At 38.6% G+C, this 24,232-nt stretch overlaps 1 protein-coding gene across 2 annotated transcripts; it reads right to left on the bottom strand.

Moving 5' to 3' along the window:
• Positions 1 to 11,863: 11,863 nt before the first annotated feature.
• On the bottom strand, positions 11,864 to 23,074 carry pank1b (pantothenate kinase 1b). 2 transcript variants are annotated; one of them, XM_084434184.1, is made up of 7 exons: positions 21,787 to 23,074; positions 19,623 to 19,975; positions 19,148 to 19,401; positions 16,988 to 17,164; positions 16,776 to 16,899; positions 16,241 to 16,366; positions 11,864 to 14,743 (listed from the first exon to the last, which is right to left on the bottom strand). In XM_084434184.1, exons 1-7 carry the CDS (start codon positions 22,046 to 22,048, stop codon positions 14,684 to 14,686), a joined length of 1,356 nt encoding a protein of 451 aa, XP_084290310.1. In that variant the 5' UTR covers positions 22,049 to 23,074; the 3' UTR covers positions 11,864 to 14,683. The 2 variants fall into 2 exon arrangements, with proteins under 2 accessions (XP_084290310.1, XP_084290311.1); XM_084434185.1 differs by lacking the exon at positions 21,787 to 23,074 and adding an exon at positions 20,886 to 21,050.
• Between the last annotated feature and the right edge of the window lie 1,158 nt (positions 23,075 to 24,232).

Raw genomic sequence — 24,232 nt, 5'->3', positions numbered from 1 at the left:
CTATGGAGTTACCCTAGCTGTGGATGGATGTAACCGATCGGCGAAGAGTTGCCGCTTGCAGACGGGAGGAGCTGAAAACGGAGACGTGAAGTCGGACTTTCTGCTTCCTGTAGTGACGTGCTGTTTTATCACAGCTGAAGAGAATAAATGCACATTTTCAAACTAGTGTCTCGTATGGCAAGCCGTTTTAGCTTAAATTGTATCCAGCGTTACTCGTCGTAATTGCATTTTTACTAGTAAGAATTGAATTAGAGAGCTCTTCAATTCAATTCTTACTAGTAGCAATTACAATTAGAGAGCTCTCTTTTTCAATTATTACTAGTAAGAATTACAATTACAAAGCTCGCTAATTCAATTCTTACTAGTAACAATTCCAATTAGAGAGCTCTACAAATGAATTTTTACTAGTCATATGTCTCCATTGACTTCCATTCATTTTTAATTACAGAAGCTTCCAACAACTCTTTCTGAATTTCCCAGAACGTTTGAGTTAGAATAGTTTATGAGAGCACAATTATGAGCATAACGATTCTGTAAAAGTGGAATGAGTTTACCTGTTCAGCATGATGACGTTTAGTCTCCTCAACAGCCTCTGTAGTCCCATTTAGCCACTTGTTAGCAACTGCCTTTTTCAAGACGCATTACAGCTTCAAAAAAATCACAAGTGGAGTAACACTGGTGTATTTTATGTAGCAGAATAAAACGTGAAAGTTTCTTGAGCTTGTGCTCAAGCAAAACCCCTTTCAAAAAACCCACTGACTTTGAGATGATGGAACTGGAAGTGCTAAAATGATAACACTGTTTTGGCCTACAAAGTGATGTTATACACCTGCACCACTCTATAGGGAAGACACTTTCCGAAACTTCCATTTCATGTCTACTCCAAATGAATGATGGTTTCAGTTTCCCAGATGAGCGCTGTGGTAAAGCTTTTCTATGGAAAAACAACTAGACAGTATCAGACAGCTGGATTCCCTGGCTGACCAATCAGAAATAAAGGGTTAATCCACCCAAAAAAGGAAAAATTCTGTTAGCATTTACTTTTCAAACTCATAAGACTTTTGTTATTATTTTTAATTTAGACTTTTATTCACACATAAACACTGATCAATGGATATCCACAACTTTCCTGCGAGTCTTGGGCGTCGCCATGACACTCGATACTTCCTGTTGACGGTATCTCAGTTCCAGGTTTAGCCTAACGCTTAATGAAGCTAGCACACAAGGGATACTCGCGTCGCGGTACAAACGGGTGAAACTGATAACTGACAAGTAGTAATGCTGACAGATAAGCAATGGCTCCTTGTGGCTCAACTTGTACCATTGTCGGGTGCACAAACAACACGCGAAAACTGAAGGATTTTATGAATGGGAGCTGTTTCCAACATAAACGGACCCTCTACGCGGAAAGAGTGTTTCTTGTACTTAGAAAAAACTGCAGTACAACTGTATATATATTTTAAGTGGTATGTTTATTGTTTTCAATCATTTGAAAATTAATTCGAGAATTAACTTGAATGTGCAGCAATTTGTACAAATAGAGAGTATGTAGGCCTACTATATTTGTTGTAGTCTTTAAATAAGAGCATTTAGTTTCATATTTGTTCAAATATTATAATGTAATTTTTTCCATCTATGTTGATTATGAAAAGTGAACAGCATGATAGGATGCATCGGGAGACATAGAGTGGGTCAGACATGATTAAACTTAATTTTCTTCATTAAAGGTATCCACCTTTTTCCTGGTTAGCGAATTTACCCATGATTCATAGCGGGTTTGAACCGGAAGCCGGTTGTCCTTTTCCGGTTCGAAGCTTGTGTACGTTTGATAGCTTGTAGCTTGCTAGCGTGTTTGCTGTAAAAGCCGGTGTTTCTCCATGGATGAAGCACAAATGGAAAAAAACGGAGGTGGATACACACCATGGATGTTTTAACTAGTCGTGACGACAGTACCATAACAGTCCCTCATCCATCCCTTATGACGGAGTGGCTAGATGACATGAAGCTATGGCCCGATGTTAGCTACATCGACGTTGTTAATTACCTTTTATTTTCTGAAGGGGTTGATGGCAAAGAATTACGTAATTACAAAAGCACAGAAGCATATACTTACTTGCATAGTAACAAAATAGGTACAGTATTGTTGAAGAAACACAGCGGCTTTATATTTTTGAAGGCAGCAGTAGAGACCAGTCAGAGTGTCAATAATGCTAAACATACAGCATGGGTAATGCTGAGGGAAAGTGGAGTCATTGAGACAGTCGGCTGCTCTTGCATTGCCGGGTTAGGGAAGTCATGTAGCCATGCAGCAGCTATTCTGTGGAAGGTAAAAATAAAACACTACATATGCACAGCACTTGACAAAATGTACTTTTACACTTGTAATTTAATATACTTATGTTCATGCTTACTGTCTTTGTTATTTATACACTTACTATTAATAATAGCAATGTTAATAGTAAGTGGATAAATAACCAAGACAGTGTTGATGCCATCATTGCAGGTGCAAAATGCAGTGATTGGTGGAAAGACAGGGCTTGCATGTACAGATGAGCAGCGCAGGTGGAATTCAGGGACATCAAAGAACCTTGAGCCTAAACGTCTGAGTCAGATTAACTTCAGGCACCACAAGGCAGAACAGTAATACAGTGTTAACTGTAGGGTTGTAGCCAGTCAACCACTCCCAAATACACCACATCATGTTGTTGTATTACAAATTTATTAAATGTTTAATTTAGTTTTCAACATTAAAAGTTAAGACTTTGATTTTAAGTAGGGTCAGTTTCTAGCTAGAGACTCCGGCCAGTCCTGTTTTCTCTATTGTGTTTTAAATGAGTCAGATCACTGAGATTCTCACCTTTTCGGAGCCCAGACATTGAATCGTTAGGTTGATTGGATTAGCTGAAGGGGAGACTTTCACCTTTTGTCTTTAATGGCTCTGGGATGGCTCTTGGAACCGGAGTTCCTGGCCAGTATCAGCATTTGAATAGTTACGCTGATTCAATTGGGACTGGTAGCGATCTCAGAGTAGGGTGTGTTCCTACTTCATTTGCATGCTTTGTTCAGACTCTCCGCCTCTATGTAATCCCTCCCCCTTGGAATGTATATAGCCACAATGCATACTGTATTAGATTTAGATTTTGTTGGACGAACTACAGCCACCCTCAATAAAGAATAACTTCTGTTTGAACGTGATCCCAACATCTCCTGGTTTTTGCTTCGATGAAGGAATAAAAGTTTCCAACAATGTGTCACACAAAGACTTCAGAGACAGTGTGGACAAATCCACCCTCCAACCACTTTTTGTCCTGAAGAACACATTATTAGTGTTATAATGCCTCACCATCAGCAGAACAACCTAGCACTAGTTACAGTGCAGTTGATGACAAGATTCTTCAGCCACATCAGATACACAATAACGAGCTTAGCTGTAACTCATGCAAGGCATTCTACCAGGCATATGTTGAAGTTAGTGATGACCAAGCAGCTCAATTAGAATTAGAAACCAGAGAGCAAATGCCTCTGATTTGTGGCACAATTGTAGAAAAATCTGACTTACTGCAAGTTCTGCAAAAAAGGTTCCCGTCCATGCAACCACAAGCAGTGACAAATTTCTATGTGAGCACATATACCCCTCATTTCGTGGTAACTATGCGACTAACTATGGAAAGCAAATGAATATAGAGCTTGCCAAGAGCTAAAAGAAGAGGGCATGAGCATTACTCATAGGGGCACTGTTGTAAGTGTCCAAGAACCATGGCTCTTTGCCAGTCCTGATGGGGTCATTGACTCGTGTGCTACTGGAAGTAAAATGTCCAGTGCCAACCCAGCCCTCACTTACTGTACAGCTTACTCAGAAATGCAGTGATGTCAAACTAGTAGATGGAGGGCTGCAATTGCAGAAAACTGTCAGTAGGGGATATTACATGCAAGTACAGCTTACAATGTTTTGCACAGGTCTAAAATCTGCTACACTTTTGATCTGGACACCCAAAGAGCATGTTTCCCTTACAGTGCAGTATGATGAGGCATTTGTGACGGAGCAAGTCAAGCGATTGAGAGGTTTTTATTTCTCACGTATGCTACCTTGGCTTGTAGATGAATATGCTGCAGGACGGTTTAAGCTAAATAAAAGATACATTGAGGTAATGGACAAGGTTCAGTGAACATCTGCACATGTGGCATGACCATAAATGTGTGCCATACATTAAGAGAATCTGAGTGAAAATTGGGATACCTTTAGACTGTGTAAAGTAAACATTCTTTCAGTGTTAAGCAAAAACATGCTGGCAGTCTCTTTTTTTTTATGAAAAAATATGCAATGCGATTCCAACCATATATAAGTAGTTTAATATATATATACAGTATAATACCAGTTAGTATTATGTTAAAAAATGCATACATATTCACATGCTGTACAACACACGTTCACATACACTCTACATGTTTTGTAGTGTTTTAGCCATTGTGGCATAATTTCATTTGACGTTATTATATATATAATATTGTATATACATGGATCACATATTAAATTATTAAAGGGATAGTTCTCTTTAAAATGAAAATTCTGTCATCATATACTCACCCTCGAGTTGTTTCAAACCTGTATGAATTTCTTTCTTCTGCTGAACACAAAGGAAGATATTTTGAAAAATGTCAGTAACCAAACAGTTTCTGGTCTCATTGACTTCCATAGTATTTTTTTTTTTCCTACTATGGAAGTCAATGGGACCAGTTAACTGTTTGGTTACTGACATTTTTCAAAATATCTTCCTTTGTGTTCAGCAGAAGAAAGAAATTCATACAGGTTTGAAATAACTCGAGGGTGAGTATATGATGACAGAATTTTCATTTTAAAGTAAACTATCCCTTTAATAATTTAATATGTGATCCATGTATATACAATATTATATATATAATAACGTCAAATGAAATTATGCCACAATGGCTAAAACACTACAAAACATGTAGAGTGTATGTGAACATGTGTTGTACAGCATGTGAATATGAACAGGGTGAGTATATGATGACAGAATTTTCATTTTAAAGTGAACTATCCCTTTAAGCTTCGTTAGGCCTATACACAGATCAGTCTCAGGTTGACACTTGTAGTTCTGAAAGTTAAGTTGCACAACTTAAGGTAATGTTAATGTATGTTTAATGTATGCCTTAGTTTGAAGTTATTATTGCATTTCAGAAAATGTTTTCTATAAAAACAATGTAATATGGCACATAAAATGTTTCACGAGTTCACATCTACATATAATTATTACGGTAAAGGTTATGGATTTGGCGTGCTGTCCGGGTGGAGGGCTCCAAGCTCGGAATTTCTGCCCGAACCCAGAGTACTCCCCCCGTTGGTGAGAGTAGATGGAACTAGAAGTGAGGAGATGGAACTGTGAGGAGATGGGGTGGAGGTGGGATGCTGAATAAACTGTCAAGGAACAGAGGTGGGTTCTGCTGTTATTTATATTGTCCTGAGTTGATTACTGATTGATCTCCACTTGTGCTAATTGGGTTAATTATCTGCACCTGCTCCTCCCGAACCTTGTTAATAAAACATCATTTAGTTTTTGAGCGATATTGTAAGCAATGTAGGCAATAAAAATGTTGCTATTTCCGAAAATTAAACTAGCTCTTCAATAAAACAAAAGTATTTCTTATCAGATTACTAAATCAATAGCTGCAGCCCTAATTTCGAATAAGATCCTCCCTCAGATTAACAAGAGCAGCACACACTCTTAGAATCTTGTCAATTTTAGGAGCCATAGTGATCGGAACAACCTGGGACAGTATTTTGTAAACTTTCAAACGCCGAATTGCTCTTTCAACATGAATTCTCACATGTGCAATTCGTACTTGTCACCTGTTCCTCTGTTAGCTGTCCACGCTTTTTTGTGAAAGAAGGCATTACCAACTTCACCTTTCTCTCAAACAGCAAGTCTTTTATGGTAAAGCCTCTATCTGCCATGACCTCATCTCCAGGCATTAAGTAGTCCAACATGCCTGAGTCCATAGTGATAAATTTGTCACTGCATCGCCCTCCATATGCTGCAGAAATGAACATAATCAGTCCACATGGGGCAACAGCTACCAGGTATTTCACAGTGTTATGTGAATAATAATGACTGTATGTTTCTCCTCTGGAATCAAGGTTTTTGGGTTTCTGTAAAAGGCTCTCACTGCAGTCTATAATACATGTTGTACTGGGAAAATTCCTCTTGAAGGCTGCAGGCATGGTTGCCCGAATAGTTTCTCTTGGAAGCCATGGAATAAGAGGTCGGAAAACTTCCTCCAGTTTGTCGATCCAATATGAGATTATCCTGCTAGCCATGCTCAGTGATACATGAAACTGTCTGCTTAGATCACCTATTACACGTTTTTTTTTCATTTCATAAGTGTCAGGAAAACTTGATCTCGAACAGGCATTGTAAATGAATTACTGGCATGTCCTTCCAGTGTTGAAGTAAGAATGTCAAATGTTTCTAGATCTAGACCAGTGTAGAGCAAAGCATCCGCATTACTTTGAAGCAAAAAGTAGGCAATCGCACTTAGTCATCTTATCCTGCACATCTTTTCTGCTGGCTGCCTTGCAGTAATCATGATCTTGTCGGGCAGGGTCCTCCCACTGTGTATGGACTGAGTGTAACTGTTGGTGAATGGGAGTTGCAGAACTTGAGTTGCTGATCTGGTCTGAAGCAGTTGAGGACAGGCCCGCTGAGCAGTCTGACCAAAACAAAAGTATTGCCAAAGTTACACAATAGTAAAGTAAACACTAGAAGTACAACATGTCATAATTGACCAGTAAATGTATGTTTTGTATTAATTATCTAAAACTGAAAAGGTAACTAGCAAATAAAGCTCTCAAATAATTGTAGTGACTTACAAGTAGGCTATAATATTTGCCTTTTGAAATGTTGTGGAGTAGAAGAACGTATAGGGATGAACTGATAATAAGTGAAACACGTGACGAATGAGACAGCAAATTTCTCTGAGCTCATACAACACTGATATGTCAAACTAACGTTACATCAGCATGTACAGTATGAAGTACTTAAGCAGAACCCTAACGTCTGTAACATTTTCTTTTTAAAATGGTGTTTATCTGAAAAGTGTTTCAGCCGTCCCGGCACTCCCACATCACGAAAAGGACATACTAGTAACATTAAATTAAAAGTGAGGTTTGGCTTACGTTACGTCATTTCAGTTTCCAGCCCAACGTTATATAACCAGTATTTATATATAACTTGCTGCATAAAACATGGAATAACTGTAAAGTTACAGTTTAACTTACTGCCTTTGATGTCTTCATTGCTGCTAGCCGTTTCCGACACATTTAGCCGGACTAGCTTTCTCCTCGTCTTCGGAGGTGGTCGGTCGTAGCCCAGATTAAGCTCCGGATCAGGATACAGTTCGGTTGGCTTTTTTTTTAACAAATGGAAAGAGCAAACATACACTTTCTTTGGAGGGTGTTTTAGTTTCAAAGCTGCAAGCCACGCTGTTTTGCGTTCCTCATTCCTTGGCATGGAGTGCAAAGCATAGGGCGATGGACATGGACAATTTCTTCGAAGTTGTTGATGTTCGAAGCAAGACGTTTCCGACAAAATGTTCATGTTTTCTTGAATTGTTATGGCAGCCAACAACGGCACAAGTTAAACCTGAACTCATGTTAGCAGCATTTAAACACAACTTATTCTCTGTCGATATCATGGCACTAACAACTTAGTTTGTTATGAAGTACACAAGCAACTTAGCAAGTAGAGGTTAGCCGCTGAACAGGAAACACTATACCGGAAAGCGGAAGTAGGTCATCACCCATTGGTTGCTGGAGAAACAGGCGGATAGTAGAGGATTTTCTTTTTCCGGGTGGATCATCAAGACTATTGGTCCTCCTAGTTGTCAATCATTCTGGTGATATGTTTACGTAAGGCCGTCGTACGTGCTCGTCCCTAGGTAGTTTTCGCTTTCTGCGCATGCGCACTTTCAGGTGTATATGTGTGGTGAGCTACGGTTTCAGCCATTCATTGAAGCTCGCCGTTCTCACCGGGTTTTTTCAAAATGTCTGAGGGTCGCAAGAGAAAGTGTCTACAAATTGTATGACAAGAAGAGAAAGGCCTCTGAAGAAAGAAACAAGACCAGAGTGTTTTTAGGAGAATATTTCACACGCTGGCGTGCGCTAAAAGCACAGGTTGGGCTTCCCACTGATGCCTCAGTCGCAAAGTTTTTACTCGACAGGTAAAGTTTGGCATGCTATTTGGAGAAATCCATTTAAAATCACTGCTAGTAAATGTAAGCTATGATTAGCGATCCTAGCCCTGGCACAAGTCACGCACTAGGCTCGTGCATGCTCTCTCGTGCACACGTTTAATAGGCGTTCCCTCTCGGGAGCAGGTAGAGTGTTGCACATGTGCATTTTTTCAAAAAGTGGAGCGGGCGGATCTTTTCTAAAATTCAGGAAAATCCTCCACTATACCTTTAAGTTTTGTTTTGTAGAAAGCCTTTCTTTAAAGTGAATTTCGTTTTGTATAAATTGTATAAATATAGCAGACAATATAAATCATGACATGGAGGTGCCAGCGCGCCGTGGTCACTTGTATTGCACATGAACAGGAGCGCATCTCATCATAAATTTACCGAAACTCAGACATGAGAAATATAGCCTATCTAAAGACAGCTTTAAATGTCTTTAAACGAAACAATTCAAAATGGAAAGAAATAGGCTACTCTCTGATTATTTAATCCAAGATGTGCATTTCTCTCTAGGCTATAGGCGCGTTCACTACGGAGATGGCGATCGTCAACATCTTTGCAGCCGACACGGACAGAAAACACTAGTTTATTAATAAAAATCAATGCACGCATGTCACCGGATTTACAAATGCACATCTTGCTTGTTGCATGCACACTTGGCACACATATTATGTCGAAATAACGAGATATTGTGTTGAAATAATATTATTAATAATAATACATCTTTAATAATATTTGATTGAATGCTGAATGTTGTGCTTGTTCAATTCAATAAAATTAATACTTTAATTGTGATCATTAAAATAATTGAATATTAAATATTAAGTGGCCAATTTTTGCTCATTTATTAAAAATATTTATATATAATATATCTAGCACCCCCTCAGCACATGTTAAAAAATTATCTGGCGCCGCCCCTGGTTACAACGGCCCACGTATTAAAAATGGTTGGGTCTAAATCGGGTCTTGTTGGGCCGGGTTCGGACACAACGGGCTCAGGTAGGGTCGGGCTTTATTTTTTTGGGCCCGATCTAAGCTCTACTCGTCATTACCCAAGCAAGTTGTTTGGGCTTGTTGAGGCTCTCCGATAGCAGTATCTTCAGGCTAACGTAAACCGGAAGTTCGTTACCGGCTTGTTCTACGTTGCCATAGTGATCACGGGAAAGGTCAGAGTTCAGGAAAGTTGTGGATACATAGAGCACATTAAATATGGTCAGTAGAAGCTCAAACACATATGCTTGACAAGCAAAAACTGTCAAGAAATGTCTGCATTTGTGTTTGACAAAGGAAAGTCCTATGGGTTTAGAACGATAGGATGGTGACAGAAATGTAATTTTTGGGTAAAGTATTCTAGTCAGCTAATAGTACCTATATTTCAAACTGTGTCTATATAAATTAAATTTGTCACTACCAGAGGGTGCCCCATCTCTGAGAAAGGAGGTCCTTCCTCAGAGGAATTGGCCAGGGAGGTGCTGTCGCGAGGAGTACTAGTTCAGAGAACCAGGTCCAGGTGGGCCAATGAGAGCCAACCAATATGACCTGCTCCTCGTCCTCCCTGATGGGTCTGTGCAAGAAGTGCTCACTGGGGGAAACGCATATTTGCGGAGGCCCTGTGGCCAGCTGTGCGCCAGTGCGGCAAACAGATCTACCTGTACGTCGCCGAACTGTGACCAAATCAGCTGAACTGTCTGGGGACGGAGTCTCCATTCTCCAGGAAGAGGCTGAAACCATGAGAGCTCGTCGGCTGCACGATTCAGGTCTCACGGGATATAAATGGCTCGAAGCGACCTCAGATGCTTCTGACTCCATAGGAGGAGGTGGTGGGTGGGTTGCGGCATATGGCGGGAGCGTTGATGTATGCTACTGTCATGGTATTGTCTGAGCGGACTAGTACGTGTTGGTTCTTGAGCAACGCACGGAAGCGCACCTCCGGGAAGAAAGGTATTTGGAGCGGGCAGCACCCAAAAACCAATTGTCCATCCGCGAGCGCTCAGGACAGGGTGGAGGGTTCCACTCAAGCCTGATGCTTGCAGCTGCCCGGGAAAGCATGGCCATCAACTCGGGATCTGACTCGGACAATGCTGTCGAGTCATCATCTCCCGAGGACTCCTGCCCACCTTGTGATGAAGACATAGTTTCCTCGTCTGGAGCGTCGAAAGAAACGTCCGAATACGGTCCTACAGTTTCAATCGGGACGCTCGCGGGTTGCGACACGCAAGAGGGGGCTTTGGGCTGAGGAAGAATCGTCCGCGCTTTGTTCCACACTGTCACCCTCAGGTCACCCTGGCCACCAGCCAAAGTACCACCTCTCGAGGAGGGGATAAATCAGGATGTGGATGAGGGGACTCTCGCTTTAGTGAGGTCATTGAGTCTCGACTGCAGTGTCGTGATGGTCATGTTCCTGCAATGAGAACATGAGTCATCCACAAAGGCTGCCTTAGTGTGATCTAAGCCCAAACACGCAAGGCAGCGATTGTGCCCATAAAACTAAGAAACAGTACGACCGCAACCAGAAGTGCACGGGCGAGACATCTTTAAAAAGACGTGCCACGCGCAAGCTCTTTTGTGAGAGGAAAATTCTGCAGAGTGTTGAAGCGACCAGGGAGGACACACGAGAGATCACTGCACAGATCAGCAGGCAATGTGAACTCGCTGGAGATCGCTGTCACACCAACACCTGGAGAGTAGCTCGTCGCGAAGAGTGAAGAGAGAAGATCTCAGAATGGCTTGTGGAGTGAAGAATGCTCTTGGCTCCGCAGCGAAAACATAACTGCATGTTGCCAGCGTACTTCCTTATATACCCACGAGGTGGGGCGGAGTTACGCTATGCAAATTCCGCAGACCCATGGCATTTTCTTGCCATTGGCTCGTTTTGTATTCTCGAAGGTGAGATGCTTTCTAAGCGAAACCCCATTCATCGTCACGACGTAACTTGTAGCGACCACGAAAGGGAACCACTGGCATTTTTGGAGATTGACTGATTTGTTGTTCTGGACATGCTGGCGCCCGGCAACCCAAATCTGCAACCTGGAAGGTCATGACGTGCCTAACTTCAGGGTCGGAGTGTCAGCTGCATAATCGATGGAGATAGGCCTCAGTCTATCTGTATATGTGTGGAAAATTACTATGTTTGTCTATCTCTTAGCCAATCGGAAACTGCAACCTGAAGCAAGGACGTAGCTTAGACCTTGGTGTAGGAACTGCTGTGATCTTTGTAACTGTAAGCGGGACGGCCTACGAACTCCTGTGTGAGTCTTGAAGCTGACTTCTGATGATGAAACTGCAAACTATCTTCAGTACATCTTTTCTTTAATTTATTATAATTCTGACTCCGGGTCTTCATTCATCATATCTGGTTCTGGGTCTTTGACTGTAAAACCCCTTACAGTGGTATCTGCCATCATGTTATATTAGTTTATATCTCATTCAGTCCAACACTGCTGTGCCATGCCTGTATGTGTAAATGAGCACTGTTGGTTTGCTCTAAACCGGCAACAGGCATACTTGGCCAATAAAGCTGATTCAGCATGTTTGTGAATATCCTGTAAACTGGTGTAAGGGTTGATATTTGGATTAAATGAAAGAAAATGAATGAAAAGCCATTAGAGTTAACAATTTTCCACAATTAACACATTTATTAGATATTTACAAAATAGTTTATTGACAAATGAAGTTAGCTTTTCACATGATACAACTCAAAACAAATATAAAAATCTCTTAGTGACATTAATTTCAGAGTATTGTGATCAGTTCATTCCTTACGAGGCGCAAGTAAATTAGGGGTCCCTATACGATCAACATCAAATATTATATCATAAGAAATACACTTAAAATTTGTGTAGTGATTCTGTTTGAGATTCATATGTCCGCTGAAACTGAAGTTAAAATAATTTTTAGCAAAGAATTATACATACTCATTCAGATCACATACATCAGACAAGTTTGTCAGGAGATTGAGGTCATTGATGAGGGTTATTAGCATGAAATATTAACATCTAATTATCTAAAATGATACGATTTATAAATACACAATTTAGCTCTAGAAAAAGCTTATAATTCAGCTGTAATGGCGACTCAGCATTTACAATTTAGAACATGCTTTCTGAAAACTGGGCATCGAACATGTATAGTTTGGAAGAGACAGAATATATTTATGAAAGGGGAGAAAGGTTTTGTACAATTTAACATATAGCGCAAGGAATGAACATGCATTGACATTAGATCTGGTTTACAAGAACAAAACCTGATAAAAAGGCAATTTGACTACATAAGATGGAGCGATCCATCCAAGTGCCTAAGGAAATGTCACCCATGTTGAGAAATCGCGTACATGCTTTGCATTGCCCAAGTAAAAATACAATGTACCGACACATGCATTCAATCCCCCCACCCTCCACCCGCCTCTCAAAAGAAATTCAAAACACCTCAAATATACTGTTAAGGATTGATGTATACACATACAGTGGCATCTGGATTTAGCATTTGCGACAATACAGAGATAAAGCCTTGTCTCCATCAGTAAAAGGCACCCCATAACACTTGGAAGTTACTTTTGTGGCTCAGAGAGATGTTGGGGTGCCATTGTGCATAATCCAGACATCCAAAGACAAAATGGCACCCCACTGCATAAGGCAATTCTAAGGACTGAGCAGAGGAAGTAAAGCATGAATCAACAGATAGAAGGAAAAGACATAGAGGCAGTGCACGGAATGTGCTACAGATGTTGTCACAAGCAGCTAGAAGACACTTTAATGTCAGCACAGGTCTGTTGTTGAACATGTAGTAGGTTCAGTACATGCACAATAGGTGAATATTTTTTACAGTCAATCCTCCAATAAAAAATGCATTATGAAATTATTCTTAATGTACATTTTACTTCCTCTAAGAAGTTTTGGTCTTGCTTGCATTCATGATGATCAGAAAAAAAAAAGAAGTAAATTACAAGCTCGAAAACTGCTAATTTTATCAGTGCTGTAAAAAATAAAGGATTTAATGTCTTGAGTACCTATTTACACTGCTGAAGCCAAATGCTAAAATGCAATTGGTAGAAAAATAATTGCTGTCATACTGTGGCTGAAAGTGAGGGAAAGACAATACATTTTTGTCTTGGAAGTGCTTATGTTTCTGATCCTACATATTTAGACAGATTATAATGACTGCAATAACTATTTTGGAATTGATGATTCCAGCTTTAGGAGCATGTATTTAACATACATCTGGTTCTGAACAACAATCTTTACAGTTCACAGTCAGACCCAGCTGTACAGTATTAATACAGAGAGTTAAAAGGTGTTTAGGCATAAAGTTAGAGATGCTCATGTTGATACATGAGGAAAAAAAGGCAAAATATTTTCATTAATAGACAACGTTTAAGCTGAAAATGTTTAAAGGATGAAGGCATTTGCGAGGAGGTTTGACAGTAAATATAAGTCTTGGTTAGCAGTCTCTAATGAAACTTGCATAATGGCATGAATATGACAAGAGATGGTTTGTGCAAATGTTAAATTAAATAAAAAAACAAAACATTATATACTACAGTGTATATACACAGGGTAAACTGTTAACACATTCAGATCGGAGAAATATTGGCATTAGGGACTGTAAAACCAAATAAAATTCATCACGGTAAGAAAGGACTTACTGAATGTAGTGAACTATGAAAATTCCAGTCAATATTGACAATTTGGTCCCAACACAATCAGTGTCAGCTCAGGTGCATATGATCACTGTTCATTAGACAGACCAGTTAAAAGGAGGTAAAGATATCTTAGAAACTACAGCTACTCATGTCAACAATCCACTAATCGTACAAGGCCCAATGAAGATAAAACAGGTCTACCTGACGATTTTTTGCTAATTCTGTAAGTAATTGAAAAAGTACTGAAATTCAATTGTCAATTGCTGTATTAAAAAGATGTTAGAATTTTTAACTTGGACATCCAAAATGATTTTACGCTTAATAATACAACTTAGCATTTTTAATGTAATACAGATATGATGAATGCTCATATGTGACTAGAACAGGGGGAGAAAAGTCCCATAACACTCACCTCCAAACCCTTTTCATATGTTACAATTATTTTCATAAAGCTCACAAACTGGGTGTAGAGGGAGTATACAGGCATTATATTTAGTGTCCTAAATCATCATCTAATCAAAATATCAATACACGGCAAAGCCAAAGCTGTGCTGGATTTATAGAAGCGGAAATGAGGCACACTTAACATGAAGTGCAGCTCATCACACACTGAAAGTGCGTTGTTGTTGCGTCTTTTCCTCTTGGTCACCTGCTTTTGTCACAAGCATAGACGGACCAACGTGTCGATGATTTGAAGGGAAACTCGGATCATATTATTAAATGGCTTTTCCTTATTAGGGGATGTGGCTTTCCTGAAATCTTACAGCAGCTTCTGGTTTGGGTTTCTTCAGTGTCTCAGGAGTCTTCAGTCATCTTCAGTAGCTCTAGGAAGGCACCAACAGCTCCAAAATATCCCTGTGGAACAGAAGCAGAGCATTCTATTATATTTCCATACATGCTCATTTCATATGATGTGGCATCTGTTAAGGCCTATGATCAATTGATGGCTGATATTTTGACATACTGTATATAAAGTACATTCAAACATTTGGGGAAAGTAATTTTGTTTGGAAAGAAATTAATAGTTTAATTCAGCAAGGATACATTAAATTGATGAAAAGTGACAGTAAAGACATTTATAATGTTACTAAAGATTTCTATTTGACATCAATGCTTCTCTTTTTTTATAAAATAATCCTGAATAAAGGTATCATGGTTTCTACAAAAATAAAAACCAACATTGATAATAATAATAAGAAAAGCTTCTTGAGCACCAAATTAGCATATTAGCAAGTTTTTCTGAAGGATGTGAGACAATTCAGGTTTGCCACCACAATAATAAATTACAACTTAAAATGTGTCTCATTTTTTTATATTATACATTTAAATGATAGTGTATATAAAATACATAATTTAATAATATCTTATGAGACATACATAATATAGCTGAACCTAAATGGGTTATTTTACATAATATTTTCTTAAAGTGCACAATTTTTGATAGCAGAAATCAACATTATCCATTGACAGTAGATTTTGGATCTTTTGGACACAAGGGGGAGCTAAAAGTCCCGTTAATCAGCAGAGCAGTCATGCAGTGACAAGCACAGACTATTGCTGGAGAGGAAAGACAGGCAAGTTCATATATTCAAATTAACCTTTATTATATACCTATATATTACTCATGACGGCTACTCATCTGTTGTTGTTTTTTATTTTATAAATCCTAATGCAAAAGGTGCTCATCTTCATCGTAATCCCTAATATTAAAATACTCATAATCATCTTTAGTAACACATTTCACTGTTATTTACCATCTTTTCTGGTCTCATTTTCTTCACCTGTACCTATATTTGAATAACGGGACTGAACAGGACTGAAATGTACAATGTGAAAAAACTAGAACATATTGTTATAATCAATGAATCTGCCTACAAGTCAGTTAAAAATGTTGGAGTAAATATATTGAAATTAACTTCTAAGTGAGGAGTTGTGACTCAAAGAGAAGTTACATCAGCAAAATTACATTTCTGACTTTTACAGAATTCAACGAATTTTTATATTTCAATATTTTTGTCCAGTCTTTAAAGACTTCAAATTTTAAATGTGTATGAAAATTAACTAAAAGCCACAAAACTCAAATTCTGATTTCGTGAGGTGTTTCAAAGCATCTAATTTTAATTTATAATCTATAATGTCTCCACTATAAATAATCTCATGTGTATCAAAACATTGTTAATAATATGTGTGTGCTTATTGGCTGATTCCAAGAGTTATAAAATGCCATATACTGGCTTGGCTGATACATTGATTGAACACTATGGAGAATGTTACGATAAGTCTTTATTAATGCAACTAATTTTAGCATTGACAGGGAATTAAAATGATTTTTTTTTTTAAGTGTTTACTTACTTCATGTTCTAAGAAAAGGGCTTTCAGTTGACCGTTAGACCAGAAGTCCATGGCATAAGCTAGCAGCTTAGTTGATACAGTGTTGATCCGAAGGAAATTCCCAACAAAAACCACTTTATCGATATTCTGGAGGATATAAAACACAAAAACAGACAGTCAGAATAAACAGTGATACTGTTCCAAATTTGAATTTTGATGAAGAGAAAATTTGATGGAGGGGGGTGGGGGGGGACGACTTCATCCATCTTGTGGCTGTTCCGTGTGCTGTGATAGCCCTGTACAATGCTGCTTGATCTCCATGCCACAAGACAACACTGTAAAGAAGCTCAGAGCACACAGAGTTCAGGCCCATCTTTAGTACCACAGACTTGGTCTTGATATTGTTTGTGTCATGGGGTAATGCCCACTGAATTAAACTTATGCATTTTTAATAAAACAAAATCAATCAATGTGGCTGGAAGCCTGGAAATATGGATAGAAACAGTTATTAAACATGATAAGTGAGCTTTTGCATTAAGAGAAAATGTTTTCAAACCTCGTTCACTGCACACATGCGGGCGATGGAGCCGATGTTGTTTGTGATGGTGACAAGAGTGGCCCTGGCGAGGTCCTCTTTACTTATACTATCACGTTTTTCCTTGCTCATCATATGACCAAAACTAACAAATAAAAGAAAAAGGGTGAAGATTTTTTTTAATCACAAATATGATCATTTTTACATATGAATGCTGCCAAATCTGTCTGTACCTGGATGCAACGGCAGAACCCTGGAGACCGAAGCGTTCATAATCGCCACCGTAAATGTCCTTCACAAGTTTGTCCACATTTGTGCTGTCCCCTTTAGCTGCCATCTCTAAGGCTTCCTCAAATGTATCACAGCCGGTCAGCAAGCAACACAGGCCTAGAAACGTACCACCTCCTAAACTGAATCACAACCAATGAAGCAAATGAATGTCAGAGTATTTAAAGATTGTTGCATTGCTTTAAGTAGGTTCATTAGAGATCTTGTTTTTACAACAAATGTAACAATTTTCATTACAAAATAACATCCACAACAACAAAATCATCATTTATCATTTTAACATTAATAATTTATTTTTCATTCATCATTTTTACTTTACAGTTAAAGGAATAGTTCACTTAAAAAATGAAAATTCTGTCATAATTGACTCACCCTCAAGTTGTTTCAAACCTGTATGCATTTCTTTCTTGTGCTGAACACAAAAGAAGATATTTTTAATGTTGGTAACCAGACAGTTGATGGACCCTATTGACATCCATAGTATTTTTTTCCTACCATGGAAGTCAATGGGGTCCATCAACTATCTGGTTACAGACATTCTTCAAAATATCTTCCTTTTTGTTCAGCAGAAGAAAGAAATTCATACAGGTTTGAAACAACTTGAGGGCGAGTCAATGATGAAAGAATTTTCATTTTTAAGTGAACTATTCCTTTAAAGCTGCACTATGGACTGTCATGTGGCGTCCTTTCATAAATTATCTTCAAAACCAATTATAACTGTAAGTGGAAGAACTGATGCTGGTGTCAGGTTTGTCAGGTATGATTTACTGATCTTATTCTCTCTTTTTTTTTCTTTATATGTACACAATGTATTTATGTATGCTGTGTTGTTGGGTGTGTTGATGTGTGAATATGTTTGTTGCTGATTGTTGTTTAAAAAAAAAGAAAAAAAAAGTGACATTTAAGACATTTGTGATGTAAAAAAAAAAAAATTGCAAGGGGGGTTTTGATTTTGTTGTTGTTGTTCATTTGATACTGTGGCCATGAATTTAGAATTTGTTCCCACAACTTATTAATTCATGTCCACGATTTTTTAATTCTTTCTTTTGTTTTAGTTAAATCGTTAAAACGACTTAAATAAAACAATGGAAAGAATTAGTACAACATGGTCATGATTTAAAGGGATTTAAATTTTCACCCAAAACCGAAAATTCCGTCAACATTTACTCGCCCTCATGTCTTTCCAAACCTGTAAGGCTTTCGTTCATCTTGAGGTTCATTCTCGTCTGTTACGCAGCGCGTTTGTGCTTCCACAAGAACCAATGAAGTTTGTTCCTGCACGTCATGCAAGTACGGATGAGCTTCTGTTTATGTTCGCCGATCAATGTTTATCTGTAAATAAAAGCCTAAATTCAATCAGTTCATCATATGTGTGATATGCGATCGTCAAAGTGATTGTGATCACATCAAAGTGATCGTGTCTCTTCAGAAAATTTGGACTAAACCACTCAATTCATATGGATTCGTTTTACGATCTCTTTATGAACTTTTTGAAGCATCAATGTGGAGGTCACGTAGCTGTCATTGGAGGGACAGAAATCTCTCCGATTTTATAAAAAATATCTTAATTTGTGTTCCAAAGATGAACGAAAGTCTTTTGGACCAAACTTTAGTTCTAAAGCGCTAAATTCATATGGATTAGTTTTACAATCTCTTTATGAACTTTTTGAAGCGTCAATGTGGTAGTTGTGTAGCTGTCAATGGAGGGACAGAAATCTCTCAGATTTCATTTAAAATATCTTCATTTGTGTTCAGTAGATGAATGAAAGTCTTACGGGTTTGGAACGACACGAGGGTGATTATTTTGGGTGAATAACCCTTTAACTAAAATGACAAAACAAATTTACAAGTAAAAAAAATGTCTCCGTACTTTGGCAATGCATTTCTGTGGGAATAAATATGATGGTTTGAGGTTTATCTATGGTTCTGAAATAACATATCTGATAAAAATGTCATCAAGTCAGGAAGTAAAATATCTGCCGCTGTAGTAGCCAGATCTTCTTTTCTTACGTATGCAAATCACGTATACAAGCAAGGACAAGTGACATAAACCTGAAATGAACACGTTTGCTTAGCTACATGAAAAAGATGATGCAGGAATTCACCTAGTGCCCGTGACCCGCTTGTAATCATCCTTGGAGTAGACGGCCAGGATGCTAACCCCCGAGCCAATGTTTACCAGCAACATAGGGAAGGGATTCTCCAAGCTAAATGGCCTCTTGACACAGTTTTCAGGGTCAGAGGGATTTTGGAAAAAATAACACTCTGGATGGCCATTGAACCCAACTGAGTCAACATACAGCAGACCATGAATAAGACAGTCCAGTTCATCCAGCTTCTGCAGCTCCAAACTAGCCACCTGTGGGAACAAATAATTACACAATCATATATGTGAAAGGGCGTATCCGATGTTAGCAATTTCTTGTCCTGATAACAGTTATAGGATAAGTAGCAGCAAGATAATCAGTCATTGTCAACAAAACACTAGCCTGGCACGGATCAACATATTTTTCGCATTCAATCTTTTCCGAATATTATAAAATCCATTATTATGTTGCCATTCCTCTGTGGATCATGTACCGTTCTGAAGTCTTCCTCAAACTTGTAAGCGCCCCCACCCGTGGCGCACAGCGTGGTGTGCAGGCTGGAGAAGTTCTTGTCTTGGCCCATTTGGATGAAGCGGTGCATGTCTTGAGTGGGGAACCGAATGAAGTGCAGGTTGCCTTTGCGGCCACACATGGTGAGGTTCTTCAACTCCAGGTGAACGTCACGGATACCCGTGTTTCCATAGGCTACGTTGGAGGTCAGGTAGCGGCGGATGCTCTTTAGGCTCTCCACTTCCTCTTGTTCTTCTTCAGCAGCGATGTCCTTGGGCTCAAAGTAAACCAGCTTTACCAGGGTGCCTCCGATGTCCATTCCAAACCATGGAAAGGCTGAAACAAAAACAAGTTTTAGAAATGGAAATTTCAATATTCTTTCCAAACAGCATAACCTGAATATTTCTGTGTGGTATCAATTGGTGTGAAATGGGACTCAAAAAAGTGATGTTGGATTATTGGCAATACTTGAATAATTTTTTCAATGTTTCTATGATTTTAGTTATAGTATATTAGTATATAAGTATATTAATGATACTGTCTGATTGCAAATTACTATGACTACTTTGGCAGAGGGAAAAAATAGATTATTTTGGTCTATTCACACTGTGGCTTGTGGAGCCTTTTGTTGCCATGGTAACAGCAGTTTCAAAGAGATTGCCTAGCTATTCAGAGAAACATCCTGTCTTTAAAATAAAAGTTACCCATCTCACACAATCTTTCCAGCATAAAAGTATATCTTTAAAAAAAACTGTTTAGACTTATCTTACTTATATAACCACAGTATTTCTTTTATAACCTTAGTGAAACAGTGAAAAAAAAATGTTTTATTGTTGAGAGAAAGCAGTTTCTTATGTCATTGATTAGTTAAGGCAGTCTGCGTTTAGATCAGTGATGATAATGAAGCTGGCAGACATACATGTGGGTGAAAGGTGTGTGTACTCCTTGTCTCAGAGAGCAAAGTACTCCAAAGTCACCAAGAACACAGAGTGACATTACAGCAGATAGTGCACAAAAAGTGAGGTTACAGCAGTTTACAGTAAACATATTTTAAAACAATATTGAATATCAACAACGCATAACTATATACTTATACTAGCTATGAATGCATTACTGTTACTGCAACTACTTGATTAGTAGGTTTGACAGTAAACTTCAAAAAGCTAATCATAAAAAGTAAAAAAAAAAATAATAATTTTACTGTCTCGTACTGATGTTATTGATTAAATATCATGCAAGACCTTACCTTGCTTTTTCACAATTAGTTTCATACTTTCAGGTGAGACAGACAGGATTATGCAGCAACGATCTAATCAATATATGAATATATCATTCAAATGCAGCTGTCAGAAGAATAAATGTGTTCATGTTAGCTGGCAGGTGTGCTATTGCCTTTATATGTTTATTTTACAAGAACTGTAAAGTCTGCAAGCTCATATACGGAGCGATTTCCCCACCCCGTTGTGTGATACTTCCCTCTCATTGGCTGATCAAGCATGCCTTTCATATCTGGCGTGTTTTGGCCACACCCCCTGTTACTGATCTGGCCAATGGACTCCTCACAGCAAACATCACATTGATTTCACAACACTAAATAACCCGGTCTTTCAGAAACACATAAACCTCTTAATACAGGCAAATTTGAAATGTGTATACATTTTAAGCTATTTCTCTTTTAAACGATCCTCTTCTTGTTGTTGTTGTTGTTGTTGTTTTTTAATTGCGAAGAAAACAATAAAATTGGTTCATTACTTCCGGGACTTCATGACACTGAACAGGCTCTCTCATTTTCAGGATCTTGAAACAAATATGAATAAAAACGTAATGCGAAAAATTCTGATTCATCGTTACAAACACTTTAGTCAAACAGTTAGAAAATAAATGGTACATTTTAACGTACAGTAAGATAACCTTTATTTATCATGAAGATACGAAAAACGAATGCGTCGATTAAATTAAAATAAATAAATAAAATTCTAGTTTTATGCCCCGGAATCGTTTTTAGTTGCTTAAATGATAGATTTTAAAATTAAAATAAACCATAGGCCTACTTCAAAAAATATGTATTTACTGTATGTCTATGTTGTGTTAATTGTCAATGTTCCGTTTAAGTTACAATTTAATATGAACGTGAAAACCCGACTTACGTGGTCTGTTCTTCTTTCCCGAATCCACGCGTCTCCTGAGTCTGCAGCGCTTCGCAGGCGAACCATTGTTGTGTACATCCTGATGAAGATGGTGGAAATTTTCAATACCATTATGGCCACCGCTACTGTCACTAGCACCTAGACCACCTCCGCTAGACGAAATACAGTCCCCGTTACCGGACTGCGGGGTGTGAAATCCGTTCACTGAACCGTTCGTGTAGTGCGTCGTTCCGTTTTGATCGGATGTTTCAGCATTTTCCATTATTTACGTAGCAAATGTAAACGCTCGGAAGACAGATGCGTATAGCGACTCGACGTTTCGAAGGCGCTTCAAAATGTAGGCTACAATTGTTTTATCGGAATTCTACATAAATGCTGATGTGTTGTAAAGAGATGAAGACAATAGATAGGTCTTCAACATCTTATTCGAGGTCACTGTCGGTCATTTCTTCTTTACACGCTGTATGGCTGTTTCCGAGTCAAACAGCCGGTACATGCGACGTCACTAAGGAAAATGCCTCTCCCTCTGCTGAAACGTCATGTTTCAGAGCCGCCTACTTACATGTAGCATAGGCTACTATTTGCTAATGTACCATACAGCAGGCAAAAGCTGACAAAGCGTTCGCGTAACGTAGGCTAAGTAGAATTAAGTAGGCCTAGTCTTGATTAATTTTAGAATACTGGGAGAGAAAGTCTTCTTCAAATGTCACTTTTTAGACTGACTGGTCTAGTGTAGGCTATTCAATGGATTGTGTTGTCAAACCATGGTATTAAATACAACTACACTGGGATTATCAAAAAGAGCAAGGTTTGGATATCAGTCTTCAACTGGGCCACTATAACAGAAGTGAATATGAAATGAATTCTCCGCAATTCCCACATAAGAAAGCCAGTATCATGCAAAACATTTCAAATAACTACCTACCTATATTCAGTTTACCATGCTGTATAAAGGAATCGTTGAGAAAACCTAAAAAAATCTGCATAACGCAATGCATTCAGATTTTTAGGTTCTCTCAACTATTGTCTTAAAAATATCCCAAGTAGCCTACTTTGTCAATTTGAATTTGTTCATTCATTAGAAGCAAAATGCCTAATGCAAGCTATACATTCATAATGGCAACAACAGACTTCATGTTCAAAAAATGAAATAACACAAATTGAGCTAGCCTATAGGCATATATTTTCGTAGATATATAGCAAAAATATTTAAAGGTTGTACATAGACCTCAATGCCTAACATACAAAATGCAAGGACAATAAACAAATGTAAAAAGATGAGCTCTTCACTTCATAAAACAACAAATAACAAACAATAATGACAAAACAAAAGTTTAAAAAGGGCCAGAAAAAAGAGAAACAATAATCCCATAACAGTAACTGCTCAATTTTGAATGATACAGTGCATGCTGGGAACTCAATATTGTTAAATTTACATTTTGGGGAATTCTATTGGTCTAACATGGGTTTTTTCTTAGTATTTAGCATGTAAAATGCACATTTTGCACACCAGCATGAAATGTAAATCAATTGTTGTTCCGTCTTAACATTTCTTAAAGTGGTATTGCCTCAAGAGAGTGCTATTGCCTCAAGAGGGCACCCGCCTTGCTGCTGAGTGGTTTGGATCTGTATACTCTGTATAGCTTTCTCTTTTGAATCTTTATTTACTATCATTCCTTGTTGTTTATATTGCTAAATATAACTTACTCATCACCACACATTAACCTGACATCGCTAGCTTCAATCTAATTTGTTATCGCTAGCACAACACGCTAGTAATTCGCTAGCCTGTTAACAAGCCATCCATGCCTGCCGTCTTTATTTATTAGATTTTTTCTCACACGCACACGCGCCATCCGTGCCTGCCGTCTTTATTTATTTATCCATCAGAGTCCATCAAACAACTGTGGTGAGTAGGATCAGTCAACAAACACGGTGAGTCATGTCATCTCGTCTTATTGTCACTTGCACTTCGTGCCACATATATAGCACCAAACTTTAATTGTAGGATAGTAAGGATAGTAAGAGTGCAAGGGCTTTAGATACTGCTTTGGATGCGACTAGCTTAGTGAAGTCTGTACATTGTTCGGTTCCGGCTGTAGAGCCCGTGCAGCAGGGCAACTGGGTGACCGTGAGACGCTGTAGTCGCGGGACTAAACACCGCTCTTCCGTTCCGATAACAACATTAAACAGGTTCTCCCCACTCAGTGAAACACCCACTGAGAATCCTGTTGAATGTGCCCTAGTTATTAGCAATTCTATTACACGGGACGTGAAAATAGAGACACCAGCCACCAGCCACCATAGTCACATGTTTGCCGGGAGACAGAGCGCCTTTGACATCAAAGCAAATTTAAAAGTGCTGGCTAATGCTAATCGTAAATTCTCTAAGATTATTATTCACGTTGGCACTAATGATGTTCGACTTCGCCAGTCGGAGATCACC

The sequence above is a fragment of the Rutilus rutilus genome (genome assembly GCF_951802725.1).
Source record: "Rutilus rutilus genome assembly, chromosome: 16".
In the NCBI taxonomy this organism is placed as follows: domain Eukaryota; kingdom Metazoa; phylum Chordata; class Actinopteri; order Cypriniformes; family Leuciscidae; genus Rutilus; species Rutilus rutilus.
The sequence above is the reverse complement of the archived record's forward strand: the minus strand, read 5'-3'. Positions and strand labels throughout refer to the sequence as shown.